This window comes from Candoia aspera, chromosome 3 (assembly GCF_035149785.1).
Source record: "Candoia aspera isolate rCanAsp1 chromosome 3, rCanAsp1.hap2, whole genome shotgun sequence".
In the NCBI taxonomy this organism is placed as follows: domain Eukaryota; kingdom Metazoa; phylum Chordata; class Lepidosauria; order Squamata; family Boidae; genus Candoia; species Candoia aspera.
The window spans coordinates 6,752,988-6,769,523 of record NC_086155.1 but is presented as its reverse complement, the minus strand read 5'-3'; the positions used below and the strand labels follow the sequence as shown (position 1 = coordinate 6,769,523).

At 41.8% G+C, this 16,536-nt stretch overlaps 1 protein-coding gene across 1 annotated transcript in view; it reads left to right on the top strand.

Annotated features, from left to right (window-relative positions):
• Window positions 1–16,536, top strand: part of COL20A1 (collagen type XX alpha 1 chain) — a 130,403-nt gene that overhangs the window by 96,523 nt on the left and 17,344 nt on the right. The window contains exons 27-32 of the mRNA XM_063298753.1: window positions 2,422–2,508; window positions 5,678–5,731; window positions 11,628–11,723; window positions 13,079–13,132; window positions 14,889–14,942; window positions 16,324–16,377. Coding sequence (XP_063154823.1) covers window positions 2,422–2,508; window positions 5,678–5,731; window positions 11,628–11,723; window positions 13,079–13,132; window positions 14,889–14,942; window positions 16,324–16,377 — 399 coding nt within the window. The remainder of the gene's footprint in view (window positions 1–2,421; window positions 2,509–5,677; window positions 5,732–11,627; window positions 11,724–13,078; window positions 13,133–14,888; window positions 14,943–16,323; window positions 16,378–16,536) is intronic.

The following is a 16,536-nucleotide window of genomic DNA, read 5'->3' as shown; positions in this document are numbered from 1 at the left end:
TTGGTCGGCCCCTCTTCCTTTTGCCTTCCACTCTCCCTAGCATCAGCATCTTCTCCAGGGTGTCCTGTCTTCTCATTATGTGGCCAAAGTATTTCAGTTTTACCTTTAATATCATTCCCTCAAGTGAGCAGTCTGGCTTTATTTCCTGGAGGATGGACTGGTTGGATCTTCTTGCAGTCCAAGGCACTCTCAGAATTTTCCTCCAACACCACAGTTCAAAAGCATCAATCTTCCTTCGCTCAGCCTTCCTTATGGTCCAGCTCTCGCAGCCATATGTTACTACAGGGAACACCATTGCTTTAACTATGCGGGCCTTTGTTGTCAGTGTGATGTCTCTGCTCTTAACTATTTTATCGAGATTTGTCATTGCTCTTCTTCCAAGGATTAAGCGTCTTCTGATTTCCTGACTGCAGTCAGCATCTGCAGTAATCTTTGCACCTAGGAATACAAAGTCTTTCACTGCTTCTACATTTTCTCCCTCTATTTGCCAGTTATCAATCAAGCTGGTTGCCATAATCTTGGTTTTTTTGAGGTTTAGCTGCAAACCAGCTTTTGCACTTTCTTCTTTCACCTTCATCATAAGGCTCCTCAGTTCCTCTTCACTTTCAGCCATCAAAGTGGTATCATCTGCATATCTGAGATTGTTCATGTTTCTTCCAGAGATTTTAACTCCAGCCTTGGATTCCTCAAGGCCAGCTTGTCGCATGATGTGTTCTGCATACAAGTTGAATAGGTAGGGTGAGAGTATACAGCCCTGCCGTACTCCTTTCCCAATCTTAAACCAGTCTGTTGTTCCGTGGTCTGTTCTTACTGTTGCTACTTGGTCGTTATACAGATTCTTCAGGAGGCATACAAGATGACTTGGTATCCCCATACCGCTAAGAACTTGCCACAATTTGTTATGGTCCACACAGTCAAAGGCTTTAGAATAGTCAATAAAACAGAAATAGATGTTTTTCTGAAACTCCCTGGCTTTTTCCATTATCCAGCGGATATTGGCAATTTGGTCTCTAGTTCCTCTGCCTTTTCTAAACCCAGCTTGTACATCTGGCAATTCTCGCTCCATGAACTGCTGAAGTCTACCTTGCAGGATCTTGAGCATTACCTTACTGGCATGTGAAATGAGTGCCACTGTTCGATAGTTTGAACATTCTTTAGTGTTTCCCTTTTTTGGTATGGGGATATAAGTTGATTTTTTCCAGTCTGATGGCCATTCTTGTGTTTTCCAAATTTGCTGGCATATAGCATGCATTACCTTGACAGCATCATCTTGCAAGATTTTGAACAGTTCAGCTGGGATGCCGTCGTCTCCTGTTGCCTTGTTATTAGCAATGCTTCTTAAGGCCCACTCAACCTCACTCTTCAGGATGTCTGGCTCTAGCTCACCGACCACACTGTCAAAGCTATCCCCAATATTGTTATCCTTCCTATACAGGTCTTCTGTATATTCTTGCCACCTTTTCTTGATCTCTTCTTCTTCTGTTAGGTCCTTGCCATCTTTGTTTTTGATCATACCCATTTTGGCCTGGAATTTACCTCCGATGTTTCTAATTTTCTGGAAGAGGTCTCTTGTCCTTCCTATTCTATTGTCTTCTTCCACTTCCGCGCATTGCTTGTTTAAAAATAATTCCTTATCTCTTCTGGCTAACCTCTGGAATTTTGCATTTAATTGGGCATATCTCCCCCTATCACTGTTGCCTTTTGCTTTCCTTCTTTCTTGGGCTACTTCTAGTGTCTCAGCAGACAGCCATTTTGCCTTCTTGGTTTTCTCTTTCTTTGGGATGTATTTTGTTGCCACCTCCTGAACAATGCTGCCAACTTCTGTCCAGAGTTCTTCCGGGACCCTATCTACTAAGTCCAGTCCCTTAAATCGATTCTTCACCTCCACCGCATATTCCTTAGGAATATTAGTGAGCTCATATCTAGCTGATCTGTGGGTCTTCCCTAATCTCTTTAGTCTGATCCTAAATTTTGCAAGAAGAAGTTCATGATCTGAACTACAGTCAGCTCCAGGCCTTGTTTTTACCGACTGTACAGATGTCCGCCACCTTTGGCTGCAAAGGATGTAGTCAATCTGATTTCGGTGTTGTCCATCTGGTGAAGTCCATGTATAAAGCCGTCTCTTAGGTTGTTGGAAGAGAGTGTTTGTTATGCAGAGTGAATTGTCTTGGCAAAATTCTATCAGCCTGTGTCCTGCTTCGTTTACAAAGTATCAAACAGACATGAGAATTTTAGTAGTATCTGGAACCCCTCAAAGCATCAATGTGGACTGTTCACTTAATAACTGAAGGTAGACAGAGGTAAACCAAATTTAAAGTTTTTTTGTCCACAACAAAGGAGTGGACTGAACGGTTGTGTTCTACAGTGGAACATTTGCCTTTGTGCACTAAGGCTTCCTTTTTTCGCTCTTTCTTATTTCAGAGGGATGAAGAGGCTTGTCCCAGTTTGCTTCCTTCCTGCAGCTGCACATCTGGCATTCCAGGACTTCCAGGGCCCCCAGGCCCGCCGGTAAATGAAGCGTTCAATGATATTTTGCAGGGGGAAAAAATCGGGTGGTTGATGCCTTGTGGAAAAACTTCATCCTAATTCACGTCAAAAGAATTGCACCAGCTGCGGCCAGTTGAACAAAAAGTAGAGATGGGTTACATCCCCTCTGGATTTGTACTGCATGTCATCAAAAAGAGGAACAGTCCCCCAATATCTTGAACAAGAGGACACAGATATGGAGTTGCTGGGCTAATGCATGTGCAGAAGTGCACAGAGAGGAGATAATGTGTTTAGTTCAAAAGGAATACAATACATGTATCATGCTATAGGGTAGAGGACAACTGTGGACAGATGGTTTTCTGGGTGGAGGTGCAGCCGCAACATTAGATCAAATTGATCCATTGATATTGGCACTGAGTGCTTACGGTTGCACTACACCTGGCATGTTCCTGCTGCAGCTGTGAGATTTTGGCAGGCATAGAATTCCCATTTCCAAGCAGCTGGTCCATGTTGTGTTGCATGTGGCAAAGTGCACAGCCAGTAGAAGGGATGCCAATGGAAGAGATGGCTGGCTTGACTGGCCTCCAACTGCTGTTGTCTCCATGTGGCACAGAGTTGGGATGTCTGCCTAAAGGGGCTTAGTTCTCAATGAACATGACAAGGAGTGTCCTGCCCTGGCAAGCAGATCACTATGCAGGAGGTGAGAGGGTTGAACTACTGTGCAGAATTGAAGGGGAAGAACAAGGCATTTCTTATTGACTGGCAGATGAACACTCATTTAGGAAACAATGTTGTACTTGTCTTTTCAGACAGAAAGGGGAACTCTGATGGGTTGTAGGTGATCTGCAAGCATTGCAGACTCAAGAGAAGCAAAAATACCTAGTCCAACTTGGATGTTAACAGTTCCAGAAATGCATAGATGACATAACAAGCTGTTAAGTGCAATTTGATCTTGTACAGTACATAGTTGGCTATCCTATTGATTTCAATGGGCTTTGGTGTGCTTATTTCAGGTATTGCTAATAGTGGTGGGACATAATGAAACCAACTGGAGGCCAGGTGGAAAAAGGAACATTGTTGAAATGAGTTGTCAATAGCTTTCCTTGTCCAGATAAACTTACATTTTTTCTTAAGCCAGTAGGATATCATCACGGCTTCCATTAAACAACATTGGTTGTTTTGGCTTTGTATTTTCACTATGATTTGGAAGCTACCTTCTGTGGCTCAGCCTATGGTAGGAACTCAGTTGTGGCTTACTGAATTGACTGGTTAGTGCAATATGTGAACTTGTAGGCCACTCAGAGCCACACAAATGAGGTGGGTGGCTATATAAATTTAAACAAACAAACAAATAAATAAATAAATGTCCCAATAAATGTAGTTTCCTGGTGAACTTAAACAGTCAGAACAATTGTTTAAACCTGCTTCATTTAAAGTTAAGAGGCCAGAATATTTAGGTAACCGAAAAACAGGTTGCCTGGAAGTGGCCTTAATCTTCTGAGGTCACTGGACAATTTTAAGATGTCTTCTCTGTATCTTTAAAACTAATTTGGATAGTCCTTCAAATAGAGGATATCTTTAAGCACAGGATTGTCCTCTGTATGCTGGGGTATTGACCACTAGAACCCCAGATCAAGTTTTGATGATAATTGGGTGGCTATTCAGGTGAATTTCAATGAAAGCCACAGGCATTTTGATTCAGACTTGCAAGATTTCTTAGGTGTGAAAGGAAGAGGGCATCCCTTGGTTGCCACCAAATTTCGAAAAGCCTGAAATGTCTGGATTGATTCCCTAATGGTATATTTGAGATAGTTCAAAGGCAACAGAAGGAGTTACATGTAGAAAGTCTAGTTCTAGATCCCATGGTAATGTTAGAGAGAACAAATTCCCTGCCTAGTGGTATGATTCTTTGTGTTCAGCAACCAGAGGCTGGAGATCAGGCTTTTATTCAAGGGCCATCTCTGTACCCCAAAGAGTAATGGATCTTTTTCTAACAATGACACTAGGGGACACACACACACACACACATGCACCCCAACTGAAACGAATAAAGAGAGAAGGCCTCTCTCCCTGAATCAACTCTTCGTAAACAAAGCTTAGGTGTTGCCAGCCAATTTCCAGTTGCGTGTCTGTGCTGGGAATGCAAAGCATCCTCTATTCAGCTTTGTCTAAGCTGAGTCAATATTTCAAAGGATTAAAAAAGAATTAAAAAGCAAGGGCCAGGTTGAAAATGTCTTCTGAACACACTCAACAGCAGTGTGTAGGCAGTGCAGCTTCTGCAGTAAGTGAAGTGGGAGAGATTTCTGCCCTTCCCCCCAGTAGATAGAAAGCCTGGGACTGCTACCCTTTATTCTAGCCATTTTGGTTGCAAGTGACTGGAATACAGATGAGGCTGGTGGCGTCAGGAGCACTTTGTGAAATGAGAATGGAGGACACCCATACACCTATTACCGTAATAAGCCATTTACCCTTGTATATCCATGTTCACATTTAACTGCGTTCCCTGCATCTGGCACAGCAAAATAAGGCAGGCAGTGCTAGAGCGCTATTTCCTATTGTTGAGAAATGTATGTTGGATGGTTGCCAGGGGCAAGTTTTCAGCCGTTCCCCTATGCCAGCAACGTCAGGTCAGATTCACCCAGGGTACAGCTCTGGACAAGGGCAGGGGGTGCCTTTTTGCTGTTTTTCTCCCCCTTAAGACCATATGGATACTTTATTGATTGATTCTGGGCCATCAGGTCAGTGTCAACTCTTACCACCACACAGATAGACCTTCTCCAGGATGATCTGTCCCCAACCTGGTCCTTCAGGTTTTCCAGCGATGCACCCATTGGCACTCTAATCAAGTCCATCCACTTTGCTGCTGGTTGTCTTCTTCTCTTTCCTTCCACCTTTTTCAGCATTACAGGCTACTCAAGAGAAAGAATTCATGCTGTTATCAAAATCTGACCTCCGATATCTCCAAGTCTTCTTTTCTTGTAACAGAGGCTTCTGTTTTTCTACTCTAGTCTCGGGATGTGTGAGGATTGCTTTCCAATTTCTCATGAGCTGGAGAGATTAGAAGGGGAGGAGAACGTTGCTTAGGATGGTGCTTTTGTTCTGTAGTTGTCCATAAACAGCTATATCTTAACCCAGTCCCTGTCTTCCTTAAATTAAGAACCCATTTTGTGGATTTGTCTTCCTTCTGCAGGGCAATCCTGGGCGTAGGGGCCTCCAGGGAGAACAGGGGGAACCTGGCCCCAAGGTAAGTTGTGTGACATCAGGATCGATCAATTACTTATTGGGGGGGAGGAGACTGTGTTGGGCAACTTGAAATATCTTCAACCAACATCCACTTCTATTAATTCCTCCAGTGGCATCTGGATACCTTTGGCTTCTAGGTGACATGTTTCCCACCATGAGAAATCATTATAACCTGTATCAGAAAAAGCACTTGTAATAGCCCCATGTGTTTGCTTGGTAGGCTCAACTGATTAAATGTTGAAGTTCTGTGGTGGAAGAGGGCTCATTACATGGGATGGCACTCCCCCATCCATGACTAACAAAAGGTATTGGAGGCCAAGATTAAGTCCATCCTCAACCATAGAAGCTCATTGGGTAACTTTCCACCAGCTGTTCTCTCCCAGCCCAGCCTAGGATCCTTATGTAAGCTCCTGATGGAACAAGGGGCACAAATATTTCCTAGATTCCTTGTTTACACAAAACTAGCATATCTTGAAAAAAAAAAACCAGCCAATCCTTCCCAGCACATAGTTGTTTTCTGTGCAAAGAATGGGGAGAATTCAAATATGCACTATCTTTCCCCAGTTGGCTGCAATAATATTCTTTGGGAAGGAACTATTGATTCTGCTAAATTCAAAAGGAGCCCTTATTCTCTTCCTGATATCATCCAAGAGCTCATGTACTGAAGCTGATGGAGATAGAAAAATCACTGGGATTCCTAAAAATTCTACTCCTCAGCCTAGGGGGTTGGTCTGAAATCCTGTGTACCATCTTTCTCATCCTCTAAGACAGTGTTTCTCAACCTTGACCACTTTAAGATGTGTGGACTTCAACTCCCAGAATTCCCTAGCCAGACATGCTGGCTGGGGAATTCTGGGAATTGAAGTCCACACATCTTAAAGTGGCCAAGGTTGAGAAACACTGCTCTAAGTCTTGCCTTGGAGGACCTCAAAAAAGGACTAGAATTGTGAAGCTGTAATTTAGGTTTCTTGGACCTGAATTAGCTGTTCAGATGCCTCCTAGCATTCTATGCCCTAGTTCCTTATTTTCATTGTCTCCTTTTAGCAAAACAAATAAAAGAAAAACATTGATTTGCCTAAGAGATTCATTAAATAAGGTAATATGTGCAGCTCTGTAAAAAGCTCCTGCAGTAGGATTTTTTCTACTCCATTGGACAAGACAGTGGAAGGAGACTGGGATGTACTTAAGGGAACAATTTCCAATTAATCTGTTATACTGGAACACTCTTTCTGTTCTTTTTATTTATTTGTTTGTTTGTCAGATTTATATAGCTGCCCATCTCACAGGAAGTGACTCTGGGCAGTGTACAATAATCAATTAAAAATGGTACCTATATAAAAACAAGCAGTTAAAAATATAAACATCAACATTAAAAATTAATTAAAGCAGGAATATTAATATTATTATTGCTGTTTTACTGAGAAAGCAGTTGCCTTCATACAACACGCTTAGCCTGGGTATGGAGTTAATCCATTTTCTGGGTGTGCAAAATACCTTGACCCATAAACCCCCAAACAGGCTATCTTTGCTTATGTGCCTGTGCAACGGCTCAAAACCTAACCAAGTTTAACACTAGTCAAGCTTGGTATGTTGCACCAATACATCAGTGAAGTCTCTCCCTGACCTGATTTTAAAAGGATGGACTTTGTCACTCTGAAAGCCGTTGTTTCCTAGAAAGCATTTTTTTTATTCACATGTGTCGATTTGCAAAGATCTCTGTACTGTGCCAGATCCTATGACACCAGGCAGTATACAGAATTCAAAACTAAATGCATATAGCGCGGCATCAGAGGAAAGAAATAAAGGATGACCAACATCAATGTAGTCCAATGATGGTCACTTGTTGAATATCCTGGTCTAAACCCTGCCTATTCCTCTGCAAGCACATTGTTGTCAATGACCAGTCCTCTAATTTATTAGCTAGCTGTTTTGCATAAGTATTAGCTATGATGCTAATCAGTCTAATCGGTCTATAGTTCTCTGGGTGGCTACAATCGCCTTTTTTCTCTTTTGGGATCACTATGCTTGTATTCCAACCCTGAGGATGTTGGCCAGAGGAATTAATGTTATTAAAGAGTTTAGCCAAAACAGGCTTCCACCAGACAATATTAGCTTTTAATAAATCACCAGGGATATGGTCTTTGCCTGATGGCAGTGCCAGGATCAAATGTTCAGTTTATTTTAAAGAGACAAGGGGCCAGGGTGTAACATCACAAAGTTTTAGATTAATTGGAGAATTAACTGGAGTGGGATGGGGAGCAATCTCAAAATCAGGATTACCGGGCTATACCTGAAAATACAATTGATGCTCTAGAGCACCCTTTCTCAATCTTTTGACCCTGGAGGAACCCTTGAAATATTTTTCAGGCCTCAGGGAACCCCTGCACATTCAGGCTCAAAGATAGGCCAGATGTTACAAAATTATTATATTTGTTTCATGGGTAGTCCCGTACATATGCATTAACAGTGTTCTTAAGCTGAAAATAAAGAATCAAACTTACCTCCTTCATGTGAAGTTGCCCAAATTTGAAATGTTTTTTAAATAAATCATGATCTCCCTGGGAACCCTTAGTGACCTCTCATGGAACCCTGGGGTGCCACGGAACCATGGTTGAGAAAGGCTGCTCTAGAGGACAGATTCCCACAAGATACTATCATCGTGGGTGATTTTAATGCAAGAATAGGGGGTGATGAGTTCAAAATAGCAAAACAGTTGAAACATCGGTAGTCACTCCTAGGAGTCCTGCTGAACCAGACCCATTTTGACAGTTCAGCAGAAAGCCAGGAAGGAAAGCACCTAGCACAGCTCTGGAGGGGCAAGGTATTTGAAAAGGGATGGGATGGGGTGGGGATGTGCTACACAAAAGGATTGCGTTTGGTTCATGCCCCATTGATCTCCTGGGGGGTAGAACCCCAAGCACTCCTTCCTTCCCAGAATACAAGGACTAGATAGATTCTACCCAGAAGAGACAGTCCTTAGGGTAAGAAATGTATCCATCCTAAGGCTTCTCTATGACATTATATTAACTTTTGCTTTGTTATTTTGTTATGCCCATGGTGTATTTTTCATCTGCCTCCCAAATCAGTGTGAAAACCCCAGGAATGAGCCAGAGTTGTGCAATAAATCAGTGGATGAAAATAGCAAACAACCTTGATATGCAATGTTGAAAGCTTTAAAAAAGTCGGGCATCCATCACCATGACTTCAGCATGTACCAAAGAGAGACTGAAGGAGGCAGAGGAAGAAATGGCAAAATGTAGATTTGAGTTTCTTGTCCCAGTACTCAAGTCTTTTAATAGAGACAGGGGGAAAAAAGCAACCAGAATTTGGGCAGAGTGTTATAAATAGTCACCTAGCAGAGATTTTATTTGCCCAATGTTAAAGTGATGATGGCACAAAACAACCCCAATTTAGTGTACCGGGTGATGGCAGGTGTCAATTAAATCCATGCACCTATTAAATTCAAAGTTGTGTCATTTGCATTAATTTGCATTGTTTGCATTAATTTCTGACATTTGCATAATTATGTATTAAATGCCAATTGAGTTCTTTACAAAAAAATCTCAGTGTAATGCAGAACCTTTCAATTTAATGAACATTTGTCTGTTAAATGGGGGTGAAATTCAAATGAAAAATATGTCAGTTGTCTCTGAAGTCCATTAAATGGAGATCTGTTAAATGGAGGTTCTACTGTAATATCAACTTGGCCCTCAATCGTTAAAGAGTCTATCTTTACTTCAAATCCTTACTTCAAAGCTCAGCTTTCATTAGATTATCTAATGATTGTCTCAGATTTCATTAGATTGTCTCAGCAACTTCTGTCCCTTATCTTTTCCATAACCACATAGACATAATTATGCTAACCCACAAGATTTTTGTAAGGATTGGAAATGAAATAGATGTTCCTTGAATATACTTTCAGATTCTGGGAAAGGGCCAGAAAGAATGGATTTTGAAAGGCCTTGATGTTTAAAGAAAACTCTTCTTTATATTCAGATTTTTTTTTTATTTAAAAAAAACGGGCACTTAAAAAAATCTGTTGCAATTTCAACAAAATCTGTTCAGTAAGCCATTGTTCAGTCAATGCCTGACCTCTTCCAGATGTGTTGGGAGAGCAACTGCTAGAATGCAATCAGGGCTGCAACTGGGGGGGGGGGGCAAGCGGGGCATGTGCCCCAGGTGCCATGCTGGGCGGGCACCAAAATAAGCACTGGGTGGGTGCCAAATGGGTGTGGAATCCATGTTTGCCCCAGGTGACACAGACCCTAGATGCGACCCTGAATGTAATCACAAAACATCTGAAGCAGTAGCATCTGCAGGAGAGATCAAAAGCCATCTTGGTCTTTTTGATCCCCTCTGCAAATACCTATGAGTTGTTGGGAAGGCTAATCTAGATGCTGAAGATATTTAAACTATCCCCTGTTAAACTGGCCCCTGATCTCAGATTCTTTGCAAAACTACTCGTCAACCAAGAAGGAGGATGTCTCCCCCTTCCATTGCTCCCCCAAGGAGAAGGGTATGGTGGCACTTCCATATACAGGGCCCTGCAAAGCTAGTTGTTGGATTCTAATCCAAACACTGATGATGGAGCACCTTCCTCCACCATGAGAGTCTTACTAGAAGGAAGGCCAGCACCAGCCCTCTTGTTAGTCAGAGGGAGAATGCTGCCAGTGTATGAGATACGGAGTTCCAGTAGAAAAGAATATCTTCTATATGGAGAAGAAGAGATATGGATTGGCCGAGAAGTTTCAGACATGCCATCTGTGACCTCCTACCCCAGTTGGCTGACTTTAGGGGTGGTGGAAGACATCATGCCATTGCCCAGTTGAAGGAAGATTCCACGATTAATCAAGTGGCTTCTGGACAGGAAGGCTTTCTTAGCAAAATGCCTCAGTCCAACCTTATGGAAAAGGAAAGTGAGGCCTCGTTGTTGTCTGCCACTTTGCAACTTAAGGTAACACTTATGTAGCTATGCATGTCTTTGAACATCTGAATTCCTAGGATGACTCACCGTGCACTAAACTACAACTGAATTAAAAATCAGATTAAACTAAAACTTGAGGTTAAAATGCAGTGCCTAAACAATGAAAGCACCAGCCACGGATTCAGATTAAAGCGTTGTTGCAGTGCACCCAGTGAAAATATTAAAACAGGAATGTATTAAATGGCCTGGGAGAATAACAACGGAAAGATAATAAAGTGGATGGCGGTCCAGCCTCTCTGGGGAGCGAGTCCACAGTCAAGAGGCTTCCACTTGTCATGGGTGACCCCTTACTACACTGTAGCATGATGCGCAAGAGATGTCAGAGGAACTTCCTAACAGTAAGAGCAATTTGACAGTACTGTAGCATTAGTGATCCAAAGAAGTGGTGCCTTCCCTTCCCTTCATGCAGTCAAGCAGGGGTTGGCAGGGATGTTTCCATGCAGAACCCTGCAATAAGCAGGAGGTTGGACGTGATGGTTTCACCTCTCCGATTCTGTGAGAAGAAAGCTGGCATGCTGCCTCTAAAAATGACCTCGCAATATCCTACCGATCCTGTGGTTCCAAGCCATAAGGGCTTCATCGATTAATACCAGCTTCTTGAATTGTCTCCCTATGTAAATCCCATATTGCCTCCATTTAAGGTCGTTGGGGAGGACCCTGCTTGGAAATCCATGGTTCAAAAACTTAGGCTGTTCTAACAGCACAAGAAGATTGGGGGATCAAATATTTGCTGTAAATGATACATGCTTGGAATTTGTGAGATCTGACCGGCCGAGGGGAAAAATGACTTCCATCCTTCTTCGCCTTTGCCTTCCAGTTTTCCGTGTTTGGTGTTAGCAAATCAAGACTGTATTAGAGTTTGGCAGGCCTAGAAGATAATGTTGTTTTGCTGTGTTTTCTCTGATTCCCTTAGGGGGAGCCAGGTCCTCCTGGTCAAGCTGGGCCAGCCGGTCCAGGAGGACAGCAAGGGACCCCCGGTTCTCACGGATTAACAGTGCAAGGCCCCATTGTAAGTAATTTTCTTTTTCTTTGAGATTGCGTTAAAACGCTGTGTTTCAGACTCTGGCATAGCAGTGGCTTTTGAGAAATAAAAAACAGGATATTTCAGATCTCAGCAAGATTGGTCATGGAGAAGAGGTCCCCTGTTGGAATTCATACAAAGGGAATGAAGCAGACTGTAATAAGCTTGCTTCCTTGTTCTCCTGCTTACTCTTCGGTTCTGAATTTTGCAGGCTGAGTTTATAGACCATCCAATGAACTTTCTGGCTCAAGGAAGAATTAAATGAGATTCTTCCTGGACTCACATTTAGCAGTCCACTTCTGCACTGGTGACTTATAGCACCTTCATAGCATCACCCGGCCACTGTTGAAGTAATATAAAGCCTGTCTGCATAACTATTATTTTAGCACAACAGTGTTTGGAGAACTCTAGAAGATGCTATAAATTTCTGGAGTGGAAATAGATTGGCTTCAGCCAAAGAAAAACTGCATTCAAATTTAAATTCCTGTGGAGCGCCTTTCGGTCACATTTTCTGCTTGTGTTTCCAAAACGCATTTAACCCGATGGCTGAATTTTCTGGATTTGCAGCACATAGAACAGAAGGGTAACCAAACAGGCAGGCTTTGCATTGCATGCTAAGCCATCCAAAAAAAAATGAAGTTAAAGCTAAAGTATAGCATGTTGTGCATATGCAGTCACTGGGCCTTTCCTAACTTGCTTAAATGTATTGTGTGAATTGAATTATTTGGGGGCCAAAGCAGGTCTGCTCATTTAATCCCAGTCTGGGTCAAGATCTCTTTTCCTGCTGGGAGCTGGGTTCAGAACCGATAGTAGGAAACTCAATGTTTTGTGCAACATTCCCATCAGTGAGAAAGATTCAAAATGTTTGGTAGTAAGGAAAAAGAATAGAGATCTTCATGATGGAAAGTGCAAATGGTTTCTTGTAGCTCTCCTATAGTTCTGTAGGTCAGGGGGTTGAATTGTGGCCCCTGGACCCTAAAAATAATCTCCCCATGTAGAAGACAAATGGGAGTTAGAGACAAGATATTCCTGGTAAGAAGCTGGATTGTGGCAAAGTTGGAAATGTATTGCAAGGTTCTTCTGCAAACTGCTACAGCTTCAGATGTTGGACTTCGAAACCCTGGTTGAGGTCCCCATTCAGCTACTGGACGACTTTGGGCCATCCAACTTCACCAGGTGGAGGTGATAAAAACTGGAGGAGAGACTGCTATGTATACTATCCGATGTTCCTGGAAAAAAGGCAGGAAATAGGCTGTGATGGATTAAATTAATGAAAAAGTGCTAGCTCAGGCATGGTAACAGAATATACGTCCCATAAATTTATTGTTTCATTTTTATTCAAGGGACCGCCCGGTCTTAAGGGTGATAAAGGGGACAGTGGGAGCCCAGGAATACAGGTAATCATGTCTCACCTTGTTCTTTAGTGTTTAACTTCTAGAGGTCTTCAGTCTCAGTTAATGTCACCTTTCCCAACTTGGTGCCCTCCAACTGCTTGGACTTGAAAGCCCATAACTTCCAGCCAGATCCATAGTTCCCATCTGAGGGAGGTTGAATGTATCTAAAAAGCATCAGGTTGAGGAAGGCTAGTCAAACGGTTGTCTATTGCAAAATGTGGATCTTCGGTTGCTTTCTAACTCAGCCCTGAAATATCCTTTTATCTTACCTGGGAATTTCTGAAGAGTGCTTCTCATAAATCATATATTGTGGAGTCCCTGGTGCTCTCTGAGCTTGGTTGTCTGCTTGCAGAGGTTTCATTACCCAACTAGGTAACATCACCAGGGTGCATCTGGCATGCACCACTGATGCATCTGGCATTGATGTTACCTAGTCAGGTAATGAAATGTCTGCAAGCCAACAACCAAGCTCAGAGAGCACCAGGGACTCCACATTTCATCCCTGAGCTACCGAGATTCTCTTCTATTGAAATCATATATTCTCTCAGCCCCATCAGGCCTTGGCAAACATGGTTTCTTTCCCCCCCCACATTTTTTTAGTAATTAAGTAAAACCAACAACAAAAAAAGAAAAAGAACAAAGAGAAAGGCAAAGAATACATGTACTGTACATGCATAAAATGAACTTGGCACAAGAGAAAAGATTGAAATGAAAATATCATGGTTATAAAAAGATTTTTAAAAAAAAAAAAAAAAAGCAAAACAGACAAACAAAGATTTTAAAAAGCATTCTAATAACTCCCTTCCTTTTCTCTACCTTCCTTTTTTCCCCAGCTGTTAATTGCTACTTAAATATTTTTATATTATACTTTGGACATCTGTGATTATTGCTTATTTCTATTTGGATTATTTGGATTATTTATTTGTTTTTAGATAGTTTCTATTTTTCTTTGAAAACCATATTTTATGTGTCTTAGCTTGCCTCGCTTTGTAATATGTTGTATGTGACTGGACATTTCTTTGAAAGTCTAATCACAGCAAAAGAATTATGGAGATTTTTTGGATCAATCAAGGTTAAAAAGAAAGCTAGCGTGATTTTGCCCCAGAGGAACTAAATCTGATGACCTTGCTTCTCACTTCTGAGATGTTCTCCTGGATTAAAAAAGTTCAGAATATATTATAATGTCTTTATTTGGAGAAAGGAAAAAAAACAAACAAACAACATTGGGTTGTTTTGGAAGACATGGCAGTTCTTGAAATTAAGCTGCATTATGAGTTCTAGGAATGAGGGAGATTTTATTTTTATTCTGCATTTGAATGTTGGATTTTCCTAGTTCACATTTCCCTAACTTAAACATGAACCCAAACATTGGTATATGACAAAACACACTTTTCCAAAATTTGAGATTCCCCCTCTACAAAATTCATTCATATGTTTGCTCAAATAGACTTGGCTACAGGCTAGAAAACATACTTATTAAACCTGGCACTTTCAAGAAGGCTCCTTTCTTCTTTGTAGCCAAACTTGTTTGGATATGTAGATGGGTATGAGCTAGAATCCCTGAAATATACAGTGTGTCTTTGTGTGTGTGTTGCATTGTGCTTATTCCTCCTGAATGGGGGAAGAGAGGAAAATAATGATGATTTATTTGCTTTGAAAAATAGAACCACACTTCTAAGATGTTGGTCAAATAGCCAAGAATTCATCATTGCTTTGGCTTGGAATATGCCTCCTAAGTAAGACCTCTGCTTGTCTGTAGGGTATGATGGGTCCTCAGGGAACAGCAGGTAAAGATGGCCTTCAAGGATCAAAGGTACAAGTTGTTTCCTTCAAGTCATGTTCAACCCCCCCTACCTTCACGGATACGTCCATGTAGTTTTTGCAGCATCATTCTAAAAGTGGTTTGTTGCTGCTTTTTGTGGGATATTTTTTCAGCTCCCTTGTCGAGTCTACAGTCTGATGATCTCCCATCCATGTTCTTACAGCCCTGATCCTACTTAACTTGTAAGGTCAGCCAGGTAATGCTACCTACTGAGATTAGCTCGGTTAAAATCCTTCTAATTGTGCAATCCAATGTAGGGTGGGGCAAGGGAGAGAACCACTTTGATCCTGCAAAGGAATCAGAAAGAATATCAAGGATTGTTTTATGTCATACCCAGAGAGTATATAATATTAAATGAGCTCTACTGTTCCTGCTGTTAATTCAAGCTCCCACAATCTGGTGCCCTGAAGATGTAACGGGACTACAGCTCCCAGAATTCTGTGCTTCTGTGCGGCCAACATTCATATTAACCAGCAATACTGTTGCAATTACAAGCTTGCTGAGGAATACTGTTCCAATGAATCAAATCCATGATCTGAATACCTAAGCATTTAATATTTGGCAGTAGCATTGCTAGAGCTTCTTTTTTGAGTTGTGACCATTCCCATTAAATGCCTTGTGCACCACTGATTTCCATAAGGGCATTACTACTTTGGCAATTTTATTTTCAGTTCCCTTGCCAAGTTGCCGAGAAGTTGGTTACATAATGAATCCTTTTTGTGGGTATTGACTAACTGTGGGGTGGGGGTGAAGCAAAGAATTGGAAGATCATATCCTTAAGTTTGAATATTAGGATTGGGCAATGTTCAGATTCAGTTCCTCAAAATTGGTTTGGATTATAGGGGAGGGCAAACCTCTCTGCAGCTCTTTAAAGCAGCCTCATCCTTTCCCAGAATCCCATGGCAACTGCAAGGACAGCTGGGCAAAGATGTGGTTGCTTTGAGGAGTTGCAGGCAGGTGCTACATTTCCATTCTTGGACAATATGAAGCACTCTTTAGGAATGAAATGCAAAGCTTCCAGAGCCCAACAGATTATTCGGTTATTTATTTATTTATTAAATTTATACATCGCCCATCTCACTATAAAAGTCACTCTGGGTGGTTTACAAATAAACTATCCCCCTTAAAACCATTGACAACCCATTCTTTATGAATGCTCTTCAAGACTCTTGAGATTTTGCAAGCCCTCAAAGAGAAAGTTCGGATCAACTGGGAAGTGAAAACAGAAATGCTGGGATGTCCCTAAACGCAGGACGCACATCTGCATGAATTCGTACATTTGTGCTTTTTTCATCAGACTGCTCATTCTGCCACTGGAACAGCCATGTAAATTGAATGAACACATGACTAAATAAATAAATATGCTCCACAGGGTGTTCGAGGACTCGAAGGTGCAGCTGGACCACCAGGTCCACCAGGACCACGGGTGAGCAATTTCAGTCAGGAGGAAATTAATTTCCATTCCAGAATGGACATCTCCATTCCAAAAACCTGCTACCATATCAGGTTGAACAGAGTTCCCTTGGGTTAGAAAGGACAGGCAAGCAAGCATCCCATTCTTTATGCTTTCATTGCCATTCAGCAA